Source organism: Schistocerca americana, chromosome 5 (assembly GCF_021461395.2).
Source record: "Schistocerca americana isolate TAMUIC-IGC-003095 chromosome 5, iqSchAmer2.1, whole genome shotgun sequence".
NCBI classification, from domain to species: Eukaryota; Metazoa; Arthropoda; class Insecta; order Orthoptera; family Acrididae; genus Schistocerca; species Schistocerca americana.
This window is the reverse complement of record NC_060123.1, coordinates 245,649,123-245,671,058: the sequence shown is the minus strand read 5'-3', so window position 1 is coordinate 245,671,058 and position 21,936 is coordinate 245,649,123. Positions and strand designations below refer to the sequence as shown.

Below are 21,936 nucleotides of genomic sequence, written 5' to 3'. Positions count from 1 at the left end.
TAAGATGAACATCAACAAAAGCAAAACGAGGATAATGGAATGTAGTCAAATTAAATCGGGTGATGCTGAGGGGATTAGATTAGGAAATGAGACACTTAAAGTAGTAAAGGAGTTTTGCTATTTAGGGAGTAAAATAACTGATGATGGTCGAAGTAGAGAGGATATAAAATGTAGACTGGCAATGGCAAGGAAATCGTTTCTGAAGAAGAGAAATTTGTTAACATCGAGTATAGATTTAAGTGTCAGGAAGTCGTTTCTGGAAGTATTTGTATGGAGTGTAGCCATGTATGGAAGTGAAACATGGACGATAACCAGTTTGGACAAGAAGAGAATAGAAGCTTTTGAGATGTGGTGCTACAGAAGAATGCTGAAGATAAGGTGGGTAGATCACGTAACTAATGAGGAGGTATTGAATAGGATTGGGGAGAAGAGAAGTTTGTGGCACAACTTGACTAGAAGAAGGGATCGGTTGGTAGGACATGTTTTGAGGCATCAAGGGATCCCAAATTTAGCATTGGAGGGCAGCGTGGAGGGTAAAAATCGTAGAGGGAGACCAAGAGATCAATACACTAAGCAGATTCAGAAGGATGTAGGTTGCAGTAGGTACTGGGAGATGAAGAAGCTTGCACAGGATGGAGTAGCATGGAGAGCTGCATCAAACCAGTCTCAGGACTGAAGACCACAACAACAACAATCGGAGACAGTGTTGTTCCAACGTATCAGTCAGACTACATGTAGCAATGCAGATAAACGTCTGATTCATCCCGGCAGTAACAACAATCCACAAAGTCCTAACATTCGATATCTGCTTTCACTAACTAAATTTGTGTGTGGCGTCATTTCGTACTACTTTTTCGACACCTAGAAAGTAAAGTGCTAGGACCCGAGCAGTTCCGTGAAATAATCCGTACGTGACGCCGTTTGACATGACCAGCGCAAAAAGAGAAATTCGAGTGCGCGCCATCAAGCAAAGCAGAACCACGTTTATTACGTGACACAGATGGAAATACTACAAGTAACTTTCTTTTCCAAGACTGTAGTGTGTCGTGTTTCCAACAACGCTAATGGCATAGAAAGGCCGTCACCCTACAGCACTGATAGTTTTCTACGTGGATCGATGAACTTTTACAATTTCCCTCGGAGACAAATTTCAGGAATCATGAGCTAGCTGCATATTCAGTTCATAAACATATCCCCCAGAACGTAGATCGTATGTACAGTGTTTCCCACTTTTTGCTTTGACTGACAGAATGTCTCGAATGTTCTTTCATCCTCGTGTACTCGCTTTTCTTCATCCAATGGTAAGACATGTCGCCCAAGACCTGATGTCGCAATTGAAATCTCGCATATACCACTGTCGATGTGTGATAAAAAAAAACTACATAATGGAAGACTTACCGGAAGAGAATAAAATGGAACATTATACACAACGAATTGCGTTAAGTCGTGAGTATTTACAACATAAAGTGCCAAAATAGTATGACTTCCTGCATAACAGCGGGCTGGTCCGCCTCTGGAACTCAATACCGATGCGATTCAGTGGGGCACTGATTCTACAAGTCCATGGCTAAGTTTCCGGTGGTATGTGGCAACAGATGTCACTGCACAGGCCGCGCAATTTCTGTGAGCTGCGTGTCGGTGGTTTGTGGGCATGGAGTTGGTGCACCATAGCGTCCCAGACGTGATCCCTCATGTTCAGATTAAGCGAATTTGGTGGCCTGAACGTCAAGATGAGTCCACTATCTTGCTCCTAAAAACAACTATAGCGTGGTTCTAGTGTTGTAACATGACACACTATCCTGTTAGAAGATACCACTGCGCCATCTGGGAAGATATCAAGCGTGAAAGGATGCAGGCAGTTCGCAATAATGTTCGCTTAGCCCACAGTTGTCATGAGGCCTTCGATTATTACCGCAGACTCCTTGGCAGCTCAGGCGAGTGTTCCCTATAGCATAAATACCGCCCCTGACGGCTTACGTCCGGGGCGCGGTGCACCTTTCAAAGGTGCCGTTTGCCTGGGATGACAAGGTGTCGCCGGCCGCTGTGACTGAGCGGTTCTAGGCGCTTCAGTCCGGAACCGCGCTGCTGCTACGGCCGCAGGTTCGAATCCTGCCTCGGGCATGGATGTATGTGATGTCCTTAGGTTAGTTAGGTTTAAGTAGTTCTAAGTCTAGGGGACTATGACCTCAGATGTTAAGTCCCACAGTGCTTAGAGCCATTTGAACCATTTGACAAGGTGTCCGGAGACGACTGTCGACCTGGTGTAACAATAAACGTGAATTATTCAATTACCTTTCACTGATTCTCACGGCAGCAACAGGCTTCACCATTTCCGAGATATTCTTCCAAAGAGCCGAGCTTAGAGTACAGGGGATGGATAAAAATACGGAAACGCCAAAAATATTACACATTATAATGCTTAATATGGTGTAGGAAACTCATTGGCATTGAAAACAGATTCCAGTCGTGGATAAATACACGTACCGTAGGGTGTTTAATAAGAGAATCTATCTGCAAAGTAGTGGCAATTCCAGATAACGAGGATAGAGGTGGATACCGATCATGCACCCTTCTCTCCAAAGTAGGCGGTAACTGTTCAACAATATCGTGATCTGGTGGCGGTGGTGGCCTGAAAAACTGCGACAATTCAGCCCACAAAACCAGTCGTAGACGATGCAAGCTGTGTCAGTCGGGGACCAGTTGTCTTGAAACAGAGCATCACCATTGGGAAACATGCATTGTACCTTGTGATGGACCTGATAAGCCAAAATGCTCACATAATCCTTGGCAGTAACGAACTTTACAAAGTAACCATGAGCCCACGAAATATCACGATGTGGCAGCCCAAATCACCAAACTCTCACCTCGTTTCGCTCCTGGGACCTAAACTCAGCTAGAAGTTGGAAACAGTGTGAAACAAGACTCATCATCATGCACCCTTCTCTCCAAAGTAGGCCGTAAATTCTCAATAATATCGTGATCTGGTGACGGTGGTGGCCCGGAAAACTACGACAATTCATCCCACAAAACCAGAACTAGACGCTGCAAGCTGTGTCAGTCGGGGACCTGTTTTCTTGGAACGCAGCATCACCATTGGGAAACATGCATTGTACCTTGTGATGGACCTGATAAGCCAAAATGCTCACATAATCCTTGGCAGTAAGGAACTTTGGAGAGTAACTATGAACCCACAAAATATCACGATGTGGCAGCCCAAATCACCGAACTCTCACCTCGTTTCGCTCTCGGGACCTAAAGTCGGCCAGGAGTTGGAAACAGTATGAAAGAAGACTCATTTGCCCAAATGACTTTCTTCCATTGCTCCATACTGCACGTTTATGGCTCTGGCACCACATTTTCCTGTTATGGGCATTTGTATCACTGATGAGTAGTTCTGAACAGGGTTCGCGAGTGCGACATCCAGTTCTGATGTGACTTTTGCAGCCGTCGTCCCTTTATTTTTCGCCACAATCCTCTTTAATGACCGTCAATCACGATCACTCCACATACACGTTTTCGTCCGCACTGTAACATCGTGGATGATGTTTTTCTGCTTTCCTGGTAACTCTGTCTGTTGCGCTTCCACGACTAAACCGCTGAACAGATTTTGATGAAATCTGGTATGCACATAGCATGATTGCTGAGGAATAACACAGGCTACTATAGAAAGCATGAGGTAAAAGAAATTTACTAATTTGAAGGATATGTTGTTGTTGTTGTGGTCTTCAGTCCTGAGACTGGTTTGATGCAGCTCTCCATGCTACTCCATCCTGTGCAAGCTTCTTCATCTCCCAGTACCTACCGCAACCTACATCCTTCTGAATCTGCTTAGTGTATTGATCTCTTGGTCTCCCTCTACGATTTTTACCCTCCACGCTGCCCTCCAATGCTAAATTTGGGATCCCTTGATGCCTCAAAACATGTCCTACCAACCGATCCCTTCTTCTAGTCAAGTTGTGCCACAAACTTCTCTTCTCCCCAATCCTATTCAATACCTCCTCATTAGTTACGTGATCTACCCACCTTATCTTCAGCATTCTTCTGTAGCACCACATCTCAAAAGCTTCTATTCTCTTCTTGTCCAAACTGGTTATCGTCCATGTTTCACTTCCATACATGGCTACACTCCATACAAATACTTCCAGAAACGACTTCCTGACACTTAAATCTATACTCGATGTTAACAAATTTCTCTTCTTCAGAAACGATTTCCTTGCCATTGCCAGTCTACATTTTATATCCTCTCTACTTCGACCATCATCAGTTATTTTACTCCCTAAATAGCAAAACTCCTTTACTACTTTAAGTGTCTCATTTCCTAATCTAATCCCCTCAGCATCACCCGATTTAATTTGACTACATTCCATTATCCTCGTTTTGCTTTTGTTGATGTTCATCTTATATCCTCCTTTCAAGACACTGTCCATTCCGTTCAACTGCTCTTCCAAGTCCTTTGCTGTCTCTGACAGAATTACAATGTCATCTACATCTACATCTACATTTATACTCCGCAAGCCACCCAACGGTGTGTGGCGGAGGGCACTTCACGTGCCACTGTCATTACCTCCCTTTCCTGTTCCAGTCGCGTATGGTTCGCGGGAAGAACGACTGTCTGAAAGCCTCCGTGCGCGCTCTAATCTCTCTAATTTTACATTCGTGATCTCCTCGGGAGGTATAAGTAGGGTGAAGCAATATATTCGATACCTCATCCAGAAACGCACCCTCTCGAAACCTGGCGAGCAAGCTACACCTCGATGCAGAGCGCCTCTCTTGCAGAGTCTGCCACTTGAGTTTATTAAACATCTCCGTAACGCTATCACGGCTACCAAATAACCCTGTGACGAAACGCGCCGCTCTTCTTTGGATCTTCTCTATCTCCTCCGTCAAACCGATCTGGTACGGATCCCACACTGATGAGCAATACTCAAGTATAGGTCGAACGAGTGTTTTGTAAGCCACCTCCTTTGTTGATGGACTACATTTTCTAAGCACTCTCCCAATGAATCTCAACCTGGTACCCGCCTTACCAACAATTAATTTTATATGATCATTCCACTTCAAATCGTTCCGCACACATACTCCCAGATATTTTACAGAAGTAACTGCTACCAGTGTTTGTTCCGCTATCATATAATCATACAATAATGGATCCTTCTTTCTATGTATTCGCAATACATTACATTTGTCTATGTTAAGGGTCAGTTGCCACTCCCTGCACCAAGTGCCTATCCGCTGCAGATCTTCCTGCATTTCGCTACAATTTTCTAATGCTGCAACTTCTCTGTATACTACAGCATCATCCGCGAAAAGCCGCATGGAACTTCCGACACTATCTACTAGGTCATTTATATATATTGTGAAAAGCAATGGTCTCATAACACTCCCCTGTGGCACGCCAGAGGTTACTTTAACGTCTGTAGACGTCTCTCCATTGATAACAACATGCTGTGTTCTGTTTGCTAAAAACTCTTCAATCCAGCCACACAGCTGGTCTGATATTCCGTAGGCTCTTACTTTGTTTATCAGGCGACAGTGCGGAACTGTATCGAACGCCTTCCGGAAGTCAAGAAAAATAGCATCTACCTGGGAGCCTGTATCTAATATTTTCTGGGTCTAATGAACAAATAAAGCGAGTTGGGTTTCACACGATCGCTGTTTCCGGAATCCATGTTGATTCCTACATAGTAGATTCTGGATTTCCAAAAACGACATGATACTCGAGCAAAAAACATGTTCTAAAATTCTACAACAGATCGACGTCAGAGATATAGGTCTATAGTTTTGCGCATCTGCTCGACGACCCTTCTTGAAGACTGGGGCTATCTGTGCTCTTTTCCAATCATTTGGAACCCTCCGTTCCTCTAGAGACTTGCGGTACACGGCTGTTAGAAGGGGGGCAAGTTCTTTAGCGTACTCTGTGTAGAATCGAATTGGTATCCCGTCAGGTCCAGTGGACTTTCCTCTATTGAGTGATTCCAGTTGCTTTTCTATTCCTTGGACACTTATTTCGATGTCAGCCATTTTTTCGTTTGTGCGAGGATTTAGAGAAGGCACTGCAGTGCGGTCTTCCTCTGTGAAACAGCTTTGGAAGAAGGTGTTTAGTATTTCAGCTTTACGCGTGTCATCCTCTGTTTCAATGCCATCATCATCCCGTAGTGTCTGGATATGCTGTTTCGAGCCACTTACTGATTTAACGTAAGACCAGAACTTCCTAGGATTTTCTGTCAAGTCGGTACATAGAATTTTACTTTCGAATTCACTGAACGCTTCACGCATAGCCCTCCTTACGCTAACTTTGACATCGTTTAGCTTCTGTTTGTCTGAGAGGTTTTGGCTGCGTTTAAACTTGGAGTGGAGCTCTCTTTGCTTTCGCAGTAGTTTCCTAACTTTGTTGTTGTACCACGGTGGGTTTTTCCCGTCCCTCACAGTTTTACTCGGCACGTACCCGTCTAAAACGCATTTTACGATTGCCTTGAACTTTTTCCATAAACACTCAACATTGTCAGTGTCGGAACAGAAATTTTCGTTTTGATCTGTTAGGTAGTCTGAAATCTGCCTTCTATTACTCTTGCTAAACAGATAAACCTTCCTCCCTTTTTTTATATTCCTATTAACTTCCATATTCAGGGATGCTGTAACGGCCTTATGATCACTGATTCCCTGTTCTGTACATACAGAGTCGAAAAGTTCGGGTCTGTTTGTTATCAGTAGGTCCAAGATGTTATCTCCACGAGTCGGTTCTCTGTTTAATTGCTCGAGGTAATTTTCGGATAGTGCACTCAGTATAATGTCACTCGATGCTCTGTCCCTACCACCCGTCCTAAACATCTGAGTGTCCCAGTCTATATCTGGTAAATTGAAATCTCCACCTAAGACTATAACATGCTGAGAAAATTTATGTGAAATGTATTCCAAATTTTCTCTCAGTTGTTCTGCCACTAATGCTGCTGAGTCGGGAGGTCGGTAAAAGGAGCCAATTATTAACCTAGTTCGGTTGTTGAGTGTAACCTCCACCCATAATAATTCACAGGAACTATCCACTTCTACTTCACTACAGGATAAACTACTACTAACAGCGACGAACACTCCACCACCGGTTGCATGCAATCTATCCTTTCTAAACACCGTCTGTACCTTTGTAAAAATTTCGGCAGAATTTATTTCTGGCTTAAGCCAGCTTTCTGTACCTATAACGATTTCAGCTTCGGTGCTTTCTATCTGCGCTTGAAGTTCTGGTACTTTACCAACGCAGCTTCGACAGTTGACAATTACAATACCGATTGCTGCTTGGTCCCCGCATGTCCTGATTTTGCCCCGCACCCGTTGAGGCTGTTGCCCTTTCTGTACTTGCCCAGGGCCATCTAACCTAAAAAACCGCCCAGCCCACGCCACACAACCCCTGCTACCCGTGTAGCCGCTTGTTGCGTGTAGTGGACTCCTGACCTATCCAGCGGAACCCGAAACCCCACCACCCTATGGCGCAAGTCGAGGAATCTGCAGCCCACACGGTCGCAGAACCGTCTCAGCCTCTGATTCAGACCCTCCACTCGGCTCTGTACCAAAGGTCCGCAGTCAGTCCCGTCGACGATGCTGCAGATGGCGAGCTCTGCTTTCATCCCGCTAGCGAGACTGGCAGTCTTCACCAAATCAGATAGCCGCCGGAAGCCAGAGAGGATTTCCTCCGATCCATAGCGACACACATCATTGGTGCCGACATGAGCGACCACCTGCAGATGGGTGCACCATGTACCCTTCATGGCATCCGGAGGGACCCTTTCCACATCTGGAATGACCCCCCCCGGTATGCATACGCAGTGCACATTGGTTTTCTTCCCCTCTCTTGCTGCCATTTCCCTAAGGGGCCCCATTACGCGCCTGACGTTGGAGCTCCCAACTACCAGTAATCCCACCCTCTGCGACTGCCCGGATCTTGCAGACTGAGGGGCAACCTCTGGAACAGGACAAGCAGCCATGTCAGGCCGAAGATCAGTATCAGCCTGAGACAGAGCCTGAAGCCGGTTCGTCAGACAAACTGGAGAGGCCTTCCGTTCAGCCCTCCGGAATGTCTTTCGCCCCCTGCCACACCTTGAAACGACCTCCCACTCTACCACAGGTGAGGGATCAGCCTCAATGCGGGCAGTATCCCGGGCAACCACAGTCGTAGTCCGATCAGGGGATGCGTGGGACGAGCTGGCCGTCCCCGACAAACCCCCATCCGGACCCCCACAGTGATGCCCATTGGCAACAGCCTCAAGCTGTGTGACCGAAGCCAACACTGCCTGAAGCTGGGAGCGAAGGGATGCCAATTCAGCCTGCATCCGAACACAGCAGTTGCAGTCCCTATCCATGCTAAAAACTGTTTTGCAAAGAACGTCTGAACTAATCTACAAAGAGCGCAAACAAATCGACAAAATTTAAACGGTTATTACAATACAAGATTGCCTAGTAAATGCAGTAATGCTGCTACTTGCGCACTGCTGACACTACTCGGCGGCGGAAGGAGACTACGCGAATTTACACTATTCAGGTACTAAAACGCGATGCTACACTCTCAAATACTATAATACGCCCGAAATTTATGAATTAAACAATGCAAGTACCAAAAACACGCAAAGAAATTAAGAATTAAACCATGTAACAAATGAGTTAGCTAGGAGTATACGACTTGCTGCTGCAGCTGCTTATCCAACGGCGGCAGGGAGCACACTGACTGCGACGGCGAACCTCAAAGTTTTTATTTCTTCTCCATGGATTTTAATACCTACTCCGAATTTTTCTTTTGTTTCCTTTACTGCTTGCTCAATATACAGATTGAATAACATCGGGGAGAGGCTACAACCCTGTCTCACTCCTTTCCCAACCACTGCTTCCCTTTCATGCCCCTCGACTCTTAGAACTGCCATCTGGTTTCTGTACAAATTGTAAATAGCCTTTCGCTCCCTGTATTTTACCCCTGCCACCTTCAGAATTTGAAAGAGAGCATTCCAGTTAACGTTGTCAAAAGCTTTCTCTAAGTCTACAAATGCTAGAAACGTAGGTTTGCTTTTCTTAATCTTTCTTCTAAGATAAGTCGTAAGGTTAGTATTGCCTCACGTGTTCCAACATTTCTACGGAATCCAAACTGCTCTTTCCCGAGGTCCGTTTCTACCAGTTTTTCCATTCGTCTGTAAAGAATTCGCGTTAGTATTTTGCAGCTGTGACTTATTAAACTGATAGTTCGGTAATTTTCACATCTGTCAACACCTGCTGTCTTTGGGATTGGAATTATTATATTCTTCTTGAAGTCTGTGGGTATTTCGCCTGTCTCATACGGTACATCTTGCTCACCAGATGGTAGAGTTTTGTCATGACTGGCTCTCCCAAGGCCATCAGTAGTTCTAATGGAATGTTGTCTACTCCCGGGGCCTTGTTTCGACTCAGGTCTTTCAGTGCTCTGTCAAACTCTTCACGCAGTATCTTATCTCCCATTTCATCTTCATCTACATCCTCTTCCATTTCCATAATATAGTCCTGAAGTACATCGCCCTTGTATAAACCCTCTATATACTCCTTCCACCTTTCTGCCTTCCCTTCTTTGCTTAGAACTGGGTTGCCATCTGAGCTCTTGATATTCATACAAGTGGTTCTCTTCTCTCCAAAGGTCTCTTTAATTTTCCTGTAGGCAGTATCTATCTTACCCCTAGTGAGACAAGCCTCTACATCCTTACATTTGTCCTCTAGCCATCCCTGCTTAGCCATTTTGCACTTCCTGACGATCTCATTTTTGAGACGTTTGTATTCCCTTTTGCCTGCTTCATTTACTGCGTTTTTTTATATTTTCTCCTTTCATGAATTAAATTCAATATTTCTTCTGTTACCCAAGGATTTGTACTAGCCCTCGTCTTTTTACCAACTTGATCCTCTGCTGCCTTCACTACTTCATCCCTCAAAGCTACCCATTCTTCTTCTACTGTATTTCTTTCCCCCATTCCTGTCAATTGTTCCCTTATGCTCTCCCTGAAACTCTCTACAACCTCTGGTTCTTTCAGTTTATCCAGGTCCCATCTCCTTAAATTCCCGCCTTTTTGCAGTTTCTTCAGTTTCAATCTGCAGTTCATAACCAATAGATTGTGGTCAGAATCCACATCTGCCCCTGGAAATGTCTTACAATTTAAAACCTGGTTCCTAAATCTCTGTCTTACCATTATGTAATCTATCTGATACCTTTTAGTATCTCCAGGATTCTTCCACGTATACAACCTTCTTTCATGATTCTTGAACCAAGTGTTAGCTATGATTAAGTTATGCTCTGTGCAAAATTCTACAAGGCGGCTTCCTCTTTCATTCCTTCCCCCCAATCCATATTCACCAACTATGTTTCCTTCTCTCCCTTTTCCTACTGACGAATTCCAGTCACCCATGATTATTAAATTTTCGTCTCCCTTCACTACCTGAATAATTTCTTTTATCTCGTCATACATTTCATCAATTTCTTCATCATCTGCAGAGCTAGTTGGCATATAAATTTGTACTACTGTAGTAGGCATGGGCTTTGTGTCTATCTTGGCCACAATAATGCGTTCACTATGCTGTTTGTAGTAGCTAACCCGCACTCCTATTTTTTTTATTCATTATTAAACCTACTCCTGCATTACCCCTATTTGATTTTGTATTTATAACCCTGTAATCACCTGACCAAAAGTCTTGCTCCTCCTGCCACCGAACTTCACTAATTCCCACTATATCTAACTTTAACCTATCCATTTCCCTTTTTAAATTTTCTAACCTACCTGCCCGATTAAGGGATCTGACATTCCACGCTCCGATCCGTAGAATGCCAGAAGTAGATCTACTTTCTCTCTCAAAAAGCTACTGTGTGACTTTCTAACGTTACCATATTTGTGAAAATGTTCCACACAGTACCATTCAACATAATGAATACAATGCTTAAATGATCTTCAACGCGTTTAATTCATATCTCGATACTCATGTTAGTCACAAGTGCGTCGCATTTTAGCCACCAAGTGTCACGTGTATCTTACAGCTTGTGAGACACCTGAGTACTTGCAGCAAAGGCGTCATATAAACGCTGTATGATAAACAGAGACGTCGTGCCTTTGTGTGTAGAACGTGCGAGACTTTTAGCGAGGCTGCATTTGATTATGATATGCGATCGCAGCCGCGGGTAACACGGGAGGGTAGCTGACGTTATTGCATGTATAAATATTATAAAATTTGCGCTGCATCGAACTAACTTTCTTTCTTCGTCCGTTTGTTTCAGAAACTTCAGATCTGATTTTAGTATTGTCACCATTACTCATCATAACAAAAGTACTGATGTGCATGAACACATCATGGTCAGCCGGCCAGTGTTGCCGAGCGGTTCTAGGCTGGAACCGCACGACCGCTACGGTCGCAAGATCGAATCGTGCCTCGAGCATGGATGTGTGTTATGTCCTTAGGTTAGCTAGGTTTCAGTAGTTTTAAGTTCTAGGGGATTGATGACCTCAGATGTTAAGTCCCATAGTGCTCAGAGCCATTTGAACCATTTTTGAACCTCGTGGTCTTGTGGTCCACTCGACACGTTACCGCCAACATTTGTGCCCGACACAGAACCTTCGTGGCATTATGTGCATTTGTATTTCAGTATAGCATGTTACAAGGGAGAAGAATCCCTCGCCCACTCCATAGCTTTTTTAAGCCAAAAAGTGTTTCAGTACCCAATTTACAGGAATTACCCATCGACGCAGACAGGAGTAAGTTTGGAAAAATGTTAATTAAAAACTTCCTCCCATAAGACGTCAAATCGACTTTGTTGGAAGTTATCTATGGGAAGGTATTATGTGAATATACCCACAGCTGTCTGCATGCACTACTGGGCTATACTGTGCTTACCTGGACGGAGAGGAGAGTGAGGGCAGCTGACGTTACTGCATGTACAATAGCTTACTTACCCACGATAACTGACATGCAAGCGCAGCCGCAGGTAACAGTTAGTACTGTAAAAATCTTAGACACGGGTCCTCTTGAAACATTGATCACTCTGGCTACCTTTATTACGGAAGCACCGACCATATGAGCACCAACAACTGCCTATGATCGAATTCACTTAGCTGCGACACAATGCACTCACAACTACAAAAAACACTGTTCTGACCACGACTGACACTTGCCACGTTATGAGGTGCCGTTTGTGGTCAAATATTTGAGCGCAACCCGCAGGCTCGGGATTTACATTCAAGCACGCATATCTCGCTGTGTTTTTATATTTTTGTCCAACCTCTGTACCTGCCCTTTGTAATAGTCGCTTATGCCAACGGATTGTCACCCGTATAGCCGCTAGAACGATTCGTCACTCATCTGTGATACGCCTACGTACTTTCTTTACCATGTCAGATGCACGCTGTGCCACCAGGCGCAATTCGGCCTCGCGGTGGGCAGTAATCATTATTTTGGCCCATAATTTTAGTTATCAGTAAATGGTGGCGGGATTAGTTGGTAGTAGATATGAAGACCAGATGAAGCGGACTGGTTGTTAGTAGTAGAGGGCTGCACCGAGCTAAGCATGAAAGGACGCCTGATGCGGGGTCATGGGGTCAGAAGAAAATGGTGCGTACAAAGTAGTTATTGGAGTATCAACCACTGGAAGAAGTCTCAATCTGTACATTAGCGTACCACCGGCACATTCAGAGTTTTGTAGTTACTTGATTAACTATATTGCAATACTAAAATTATAAAGTGAAGCCTGGTGACGGTACGCAGGTCTCTTAAACAGCACCAAAGAAACATCCGAGCTTAACGGCCCCATACAAAGAACGAACCACCATCAATGCTTCCACTTCATGGGAACTGCGGAGACGTTTGGGGTTTAATCCAGCTCACTGGCACACATCACATACCAGGGACTGCATTCTGTCATCTCCGCCGCCCATTACTGGGCAAATCTCGGTAACTATTTTTTTGTTTCACTACCTGGATTAGAATCAGACGCTTCAGGTTGAGCGCTAGCGTACTAACGGGAGTTACTGGTCTCGGCTACAGAAGCGAGTTTCATACGGTATGATCCTCTACACTGCACGCAGAAACAGAATAGTTACCTGCAGGATGTGTGGCCACCTCTTTAACTGAATGCAAATAAAACGGCACCATTGGCCGTCGCCAGTCACCAAATCACTTGCCGTACCCTGTGGCCACCGCGACCTACGGCGGCGTCGATTGGCTCAGGGCAATGTTCATCACGCATTTTTTTAGGGTTACACGAGATGAACAGCAGGCCTGATGCTATGACAAGCTGCGGGATATCGTTGACGATACAAACTGGCGATAGTAATCACTACCTCAGGAAATTTCTAAGAATGTGAGAGTTCTCATTAAGCACTGGGTAACGAATGCGTATCTCGTCTTACTTGCCACATCAGCCAGATATATATCACTACACGCACACAGAGTTCGTCTACCGTATGTGTCCTCATTAACTCGTTACCAGTGAGCTTTCGCTAGCAACATGACACAATCAAAGCAGACGAGACTGATCCCATTTCATGATGTTTTGCATCACTGACAAAATAGTCTTCCACAGTGTTTAATCATAATGATACAGAGCTTTCAGTTTGTTTATACCCGCTTATGTGGGTAAGTCAACCGCCACTGCATTTTCGTAGAAACTAAAATGGAGGTATCTTTGGATTGGACTCAGACTAATATGGCTCTAAGTACATCCATTTTAATAGTGAATATAGAAAGTTAAAAAGTGTAGTGCAGAACTGTTCCCAATGGCACCGACATACCACAGGAACAGGCGCCAGACTAAAAATGGCTCTGAGCACTATGGGACTTAACATCTGAGGTCATCAGTGCCCTAGAACTTAGCTTTACTTAAAACTAACTAACTTAAGGAGATCACACACTTCCATGCCCGAGGCAGGATTCGAACCTGCGACCGTAGCGGTCGCGCGATTCCAGACTGAAGGCGCCAGACTAGAGGCGTTTCTTTTACAGGACATCCTACATCAAGTAAGGCAAAGGTAGAATTCGTTCCTAGAATAGAAAAAAGAACTGACAGAAGTTAATATACCATCAGAGAACAACGTATACCTAATTGAAGTGAAAAGTCTGTCTCAAGGAGACAGCTCTCTAAATGCTTCAGAACAATCTACGCCCTCACCTCGAGGACACAATATGACAAGATCTGACAAAAGAAAACTCTGACACAACTCTCACGAAAATAACAAGTGACTTAAAAGGAGAGTACAATACTGTAGAATCTATAACTGTTTAGGAGGTTGCCTTTGTCACCCCCTGCTGCAGAAGTGGCTCCGTAGCAAAAGACCCATTTGAATACCCTTATTGGCTCAAGGACGTTGTCAGTTATGACGGCAGTGAATAGGGACAGATTACAATTAGTTCGAGGAACAAGAGTCAGCTGTTCATTGCACAGGTTGACGCGAGAAGTCATCATCGTAGAAACTAAAATAAGATTGTCTACTCCATGTATTACAAACAATTCCGTTTGCACTCAGCACTACATAGCTCACAAAACGCAACAGCTTTCAGGAGAAACGATCCTGTTATTAGAAAAAACAAGCTGTCTGTATTCATTATGCTTACTGACCTATAACTCAAATTTTTGACATGTCTGAGAGAAAAACACCAGAAAACTGTGATTAGAAATTCGGTCCAAGGCAGGACTTTCATCATTATCATTTGAGTCTCAGTTTCAATTTTGGCTCAAGCAATTGTTCGCTGGATAGTTGCACCCACGTTACTTGAGGTTTTAAACATAAAAAATACGTAAGCAGCAGATTTATATCACGGTATTTGGTACTTAACTGCAGTCAGCAACAGGTGACAAAAACTGAAATTGTCGGGCAGCAGCCGTCTGCTGCAAGCATGCTTAACTTTGAAGCCTACACATTACAACATCCTGGTAATCACGGAAAATCTTTCCATGACACATGACGAGCATTTAAAATTCTAAAAAGTGAGACTTTTTTCAAAAATGCCGTTAAGAATACCTCACACATCAGAGACCGACCAAACCACGAAAACTTTTACCTTCTACAAATTTATGCTCAAAGATTCCAACTTGCACAATTCAGCGCAGAAAAGTATTCGATTTGAGTGATTAATTTTAAATAAGTTCTAACATGATAAAATCTTTAGGGGACGTGACATTAGTCTAGTTGAAAAATGCTGAAACGTTCTACATTTACATGGATACTCTGCAAATCACATTTAAGTAGCTGGCAGAGGGTTCATCGAACCATCTTCACAATTCTCTGTTATTCCAATCTCGTATAGCACGCGGAAAGAATGAACACCTATATCTTTTTGTACGAGTTCTGATTTCCCTTATTTTATCGTGGTGATCGTTCCGCCCTATGTAGGTCGGTGTCAACAAAATATTTTCGCATTCGGAGGAGAAAGTTGGTGATAGGAATTTCATGAGAAGATTCCGTCGCAACGAAAAACGCCTTTCTTTTAATGATTTCCAGCCCAAATCCTGTATCATTTCTATGACTCTCTCTCCCATATTTCGCGATAATAGAAAACATGCTGCCTTTCTTTGAACTTTTTCGATGTACACCGTCAGTCCTATCTGGTAAGGATCCGACACCGCGCAGCAGTATTCTTAGTGTAGGTAGTCTCCTTAGTAGGTCTGTTACGTTTTCTAAGTGTCCTGCCAATAAAACGCAGCCTTTGGTTAGCCTTCCCCACAACATTTTTATGTGTTCTTTCCCATTTAGGTTGTTCGTAATTGTAATACCAAGGTATTTAGTTGAATTTACGGCTTTTAGATTAGACTGATTTATCGTGTGACCGAAGTTTAACGAGTTCCTGTTAGTACTCATGTGGATGACGTGACACTTTTCGTTATTCAGGGTCAACTGCCACTTTTCGCACCATTCAGATATTTTTTCTAAATCGTTTTGCAGTTTGTTTTGATCAATCTTGTGAGGGTGCTTCATTTATATACTCCAGTCACTTCGAACTTGGATACATATTTTCAACAAAACAGCAACGGAAACTAAGCGAAAAAAGAAGTGCGCTATCGGAACCTTCCTGAAGTCAATGTTTCAAAAAACCAACCGTCCACTCGTAAGTGGGAAAGCGAACGCGATGCATTAAGAAGCGAAATGCCAAGAGTTGACCTACGAGGCGGAAGACGAGCGGCCGAATCCAGTTCATTGTTGGGCCTCAGCCAAGATTAAATTATAGACTCAAAGAGTGTGGAAAACTGCTAGCAACTTATTAGCTATGAGTTCTACATCTATAGACATTTTCCGTAAGCCATCTGGTGTGTGGTGGAGGGTACCCTATACATTTCCTTTCCTGCTCCAGTCGCAAATAGAGCGAGGGAAAAACGTCTGTCTGTGTGCCTCCGTACTAGTCCAGATTTGTCGTGTCTTGTCTTCGTGGTCCTAACGCGAAATTTATGATGGCGGGTGTAGAATCGTTCTCCAGTCAGCTTCAAAGTCCGGTTCTCGAAATTTTCCTCCATTACACTAGTGCTCAAGTGCGTAGCGTCTAAAAGTTTATCGGAGGAGAAAATAAACTGAGGCTTCCTACATCAAAATATGGCCATTTTATTCAATTCACACTGACACGTAACTTGTTGTGGTCATGCAATGAAATAACGGAAGAGGTAAGACTTTTCTTACACGAGAAGCTAACAGAAAAATTCATATTCAAGTATTTAGAAGCCAGACTCAAAACGCAGCCTCTCTATTGGTTCACATTTTCTTAATATTAACAAGGAATCGAAACTGAGAAAGATGAAACAGCGGATGGAGATACGCGAGGCCGTTAAGTCGATTCAGAATCAAACGGGATTAGCTGTAAGAAACTGTCGTTAACAAATACTGCAAGGGAGTGACGAAAACGTAATTTAGTGGGCACAGTAACGTAAAACACCAAAATCATCCTATCTCAACCAGAAGCTGAAATGGAAGCAAACAAAGATTGGCAGCCAATTCAACAAAAATCAATTTAATCTGCCCATATTCGGTAAAATAAAGCTTTCGCCCGAAGAAAAATTACTTCTTTTGTAGACGACTTCCTAATACATAATTTATACTGGAATTGGCCACTGACGATTTTGCGAGCCTGAAGACTCGGTAAACCATCCTATGTAGGTAGTAACTGATGACCAATACTCCTAGCAACTAACAATGAATATATTGCGACAGAATTCATTTCAACTAACAATGAAGATAATGCGAAATAATTAATTAATTTTTTCTATACTAATGGATTACTTTTAGATAGAAGTGAGCATATTGCACGCAGTAATAAAAACACGAAGGAATATTTTTTTGTCGAAGTGTGTCCCTGGCCAGTTGTAGGAGACTCCTACCAGACACAACCGAGTCATTTCATGCCGTACAGTGATCAGTAAAAGATTTAGCACATGTTGCTTCGCGTAATGGGAAGATGCCGCGATGTAATTTACTTGTTGCATAATACGTAAATCATACTGGAATGTGGAGAGGAAAGTATGAAAATAATGTTTTTAAAATTTCGCAACAGGTTTTCCGTAACAACCACGGAAACACTTCTGCCGGCTACGTTGGAAAAAATCCTAAATTTAACCGACGTCTGGACCATTACCTCGTTCCTTCTGTCTTCTGTTATGAAATGAAAATCGGGCACCAGCAATCTCATCAGCAATTCACTGGCAGATCCGCAGCGAAACTCTAAAAACGCTGTCCATAAATAGACAGGCGTGAACTTTTCTGACAAATGGATTGTCATCACTCGTGCAACATTTCAGAAATGGAAATCTCTATCGCTGTCTTTCAGGTAGACGAGAAATGGTAGAGACGCTGCGACTTTTGTCGAACGTTAATCAATTTTTAGCATAAATTTTCAACAGAAACATTATAAAGGTAGCTGTACACCATAGTCGGCGTTCTACACAGTGTGCACTTGACACGAGGCACGGTCAATTATAACGGTACACAACGAATGCATTGGCTTCGACAGTGAGGGCGGCGTGGCGCGCGCACCTGCGTCTTTTGGAAGCGACGCTTCCCGGTGACAGCGGCGGCTGTTGAGGGGCGGGAGGCTGCGCCGGGGGCGGCTGCAGCTGATAGCCGGCGTAGGGCAGCGGCGGCAGAGGGGGCGGCACGGCCCCCGAGGCGGCGGCGGCTGCCGCGGCGGCAGCAGCTGCCGCGCTGTACGAGTACATGGCGCGCACACGCACTCGCACTCGCGTATCACTAACATACGATACGACACAGTCACGCGTTATGTCTGACCGCCGACGCGGCCGCGCTCACACTGGGGAAGGGTCGGGCTGCTGCCCGAGGCGCGACGCCCGCAGCAACGCTGCCAACCTTCCGCAACAATACGCCACGCCAGCCACCCGCACGCCCGCCAACCTGACTCCGGCGTTGCTGCCAACTACACGAGCGGCCAGGAGGCGCGCTGTCGCTGCGCTGCGCTTGCAGTCGACTTCCTGAAGCCTCTAGCACCAAAGTAAAGTTTCTGTATTCTTGTGCGATTACTGACACAGGGAAATTCCTCATCGCACCCCCCCTCAGATTTAGTGGTAGGATGGCACAGTGGATGGCCCGTCAAAAACTGAACACAGATCAAGTATGAAAACACGAATAAACTGTACTGAAATGTGGAAAAAGAAGCGATACTGAAACAGCGAACGGCCCAAGCTCTAGATGTGTCACATCGAGCAAATCTGAAGAGCCGCGACGTCGTAGTTATGTGGTCACGGTGTTGGACAGTGAAGGGGGCCTGTTCATATCTCCCTCGTGTCCTTTTTTTCTTTTTCTTTTTTGTTGACGTGTCTGTTCGCTGTATTTAAATTTGTGTCTGTGTCGTGGTGTACGTCCGTTTGCAGCAGCGAGGTGTAAGGACGAGATCTCCAGACATATGTACCTCCAATTTGTTCTACATAAGAACCACAAGTTTTAAGTCTTGCGCTCCGTTGGGGATGTTTTGACTCTTGAATTCCTATGTTATAACATCGGTCGCACCCGTTTATTTGCTATTTTCATTTCTGTGAGAGGTCTACGTGGCATCTCATCTGCTCTCGCTATTCATCACATTTACTTGTGACGGTAACATATTCTTACCATATGGCTCATATTCTATAACCAGTGTGTAGTATAATTGCCAAGACTACAGAAGAGAACAGACAAGTCAATGGCCGGACAGGAAGTTCATAATTTCGTGGAGAGAGAGAGAGAGAGAGAGAGAAGGGGCATCAGTAAGACTTGAACACGGATGTCCCGCTTTGCAGTCCAACACCGTGAACCTAACGAAGTATGCCGCGCGGCGTAGTCGCGTGGTCTGCAGCACGATGACCTCAGCAGTTTGGTCCCATAGGAACTTACCACCACCCAACGAAGTATACGCTGAAAACTCACGTCTGTTCATTTCCCATTTCTGTTCTCTCTCTCTCTCTCTCTCTCTCTCTCTCTCTCTCTCTCTCTCTCTCTCTGTGTGTGTGTGTGTGTGTGTGTGTGTGTAAAAGAGAGAGAGAGAGAGAGAGAGAGAATTTATGGCCAAGCAAACTCATTATTCTCGATTTTATGCACATATCTGAGCGCATAAATTAATCAACAATTACTGCCCAAAAGCAGTTTTCAATATTTTTATACCTTTTCTGCAGCCTTGGAAGAGGACTCCAAATCATGAAGCTGCAAGGAAGAAGGAGTAAGCATAAACGGATCTTACTTGAACCACCTTCGATATGTGGGTGACAACATTGTTTTGTTTGCTTCGAATCCAGGCGAACTTCAGCAAAAAGTTTAGTAACTGAACAAAGCAAAGTAGGCCCACGGATTAATTACAATTAAGATTAAATAATTTATAATCAGTATCCCGATAGAAAATAGCATAAGATTAATGACGAAGTCACAGAAACAGTTGACAACTTTTCATAGTTAGGACAACTGAAAACAACAAGCGGGCGAGCACTTCATAACTGAAAACAACAAGCGGGCGAGCAGTTCATAAAGGAACAACCAAGACAAACGTGTATATGAGATGCTGAAGATCGTAATATACGGCTAAGTCTGAAGAGGGGTATATCCAGCAGTGGATTATAAACGGATTAGGATGATGATGATTCTCAGTATGATTCTTTCTGGTGGCGTGAAGGTAAATGATTTGTGGTTACTTGAATGATATCAGTTTGCTGTACTGGCTGTTATTGTTAGGATTAAACCAACCTCTTATACTGTTCACTATACGCAGTTTCGGCTGTGTTGCCATTCTCAAGTGTAGAGTATCGCCTGTCACCCGCACAAACGAGGATTACAATCGGCGTACTTGTCTACGTCACACAGTTTAGAAGCAGTATGTGAATGGCTAGACTTTCGAATGCTAGACACGGTACAAGGTGCTACAAAAACAATTGTTGCACAGTGCAGTCACAAGTGCGGCAACTTATTATTCCAGAAATTTATCATAGCTGCGGGCAAAGTCGCTTTGTGGCTTCTTTCCACTGTACGACAATGCTAACATTTTGCATAACTAAAAGAGTAAAAATTACACGAACAACCATTTGAGATAGTCTATCAAAATCGTTGTTTAAATATAAATGTATACCGAAATAGGATAAACTCATTCGTTTTATCGCTGATACAAATTTCACAATCTGATTTTCGTAATTTTTTCCACGAATTTACGCAAATACAAACGTCTGAATAAATTTGTTTTCGTCATCAGCCCTAAAACTGGTTCGATGTTCTCCCTACTTATCGCTTTCCAGGTACCCTCTTATATTTCGGTATAACAGCCGCATCTCGCCTATTGTATTCATATCTAGAACTGTCCCTAACAGTCTTGCCATCTACCTTCAACTGAACTATTTTCCGAGTGAGTTTTCTCCTCTACTATCAATTAAACTATTGTTTTCAGCAACAATTCATGTCATAATGCGTGTCCGGCATTCTACCTCTCCGTTTCATTAATTTTTTTACCGTAATACGTGTCCAGGCATTCTATGGTGCCTCCTCGTTTCATTAAGTTTATTACTCGTTGTACAGCGTCTTCATAATTTACTCGATCAATCATGATCTTCAACAGTCTCATGGTCAGAGGTTTCTTGTGGTTTAATTTCTGTCATCCCCTATTGACGCCCATGCAGGTCTGTGATCCAATCCAAATTTCTCATGAAGTATTTTTTTTCAAGTATGAGGTTTTATGCTTCATTGGCCCACGGGCATCGCGTCGGATAACGTTGTGGAAGCTGCACGTTATTTCAACGAGACAGCCGCTCGTCATCTTCAGGCGCTTCCTAACGTGTTGCTGCAATGGCTCATCAATATTAACGCTGATGCGCTAGAAAAGCGCAGGCGCCAAGGGGTGGGCTATAGCGTCATCGTAGACGAATCACAGAGCAAGGAGACATCCAGTGCCCCTGCCGGTGAAACGAGTCCGGTCTTCGCATTCGCGGCGCGGGAAAAGCGCGGCCGTAAATACCAGCCCAGCGTGCGCGCGGGTAGTGTGTTGGCACCCAGTTTAAGTTTGCGGACTCTGATTCTCCGCCTGTGTTGACTCGGATTCGTTCGTCTGCGGCCGGCGATGCCTTAGTACCGCCAATGCTGGTTCCCATGCCTTGCTGAGGAGAAATCCCGTGGTTCTATTGGTTCTTATACGTATTTCGACTGCTTCGTTAACGAAGGAGTCCCAGTACGTGGAAGCGGACAAAAGGATCTTTGTCTCTCCGTACTTCACGCCGTGTCCCGTGTCAAGAAAAGTGTTCAACCACAGCAGACTTTTCTGGCTGATACAGACTGGTATGACGACTATGTTCAGGGATCTATCCTTAACAGCGCGACACGTCTGGCCAATGTATCATTTCCCACACGGACAAGGGATTTTATATATCACTAGTCTCCTTAGATTTAGGTTGTCTGTAACAGAATCCAGCATAGTTTGCACTCGCGCTGGAGGGTGGAAGACAAATTTTATTTTATGTTTTCTGAA

The 21,936-nt window shown here is 44.1% G+C and overlaps 1 protein-coding gene across 3 annotated transcripts in view; it reads right to left on the bottom strand.

Moving 5' to 3' along the window:
- Window positions 1-21,936, bottom strand: part of LOC124616046 (aryl hydrocarbon receptor nuclear translocator homolog) — a 525,437-nt gene that overhangs the window by 451,318 nt on the left and 52,183 nt on the right. The window contains exon 1 of one of the 3 annotated variants that reach the window (XM_047144274.1): window positions 17,988-18,240. The exons of 1 other annotated variant lie outside the window; for it this stretch is intronic. In XM_047144274.1, the coding sequence (XP_047000230.1) occupies window positions 17,988-18,169 (182 nt within the window). In that variant the 5' untranslated portion in view covers window positions 18,170-18,240. Of the gene's footprint in view, window positions 1-17,987; window positions 18,241-21,936 lie in introns of those variants that run through there. One more of the 3 variants, XM_047144273.1, reaches the window with a different exon arrangement.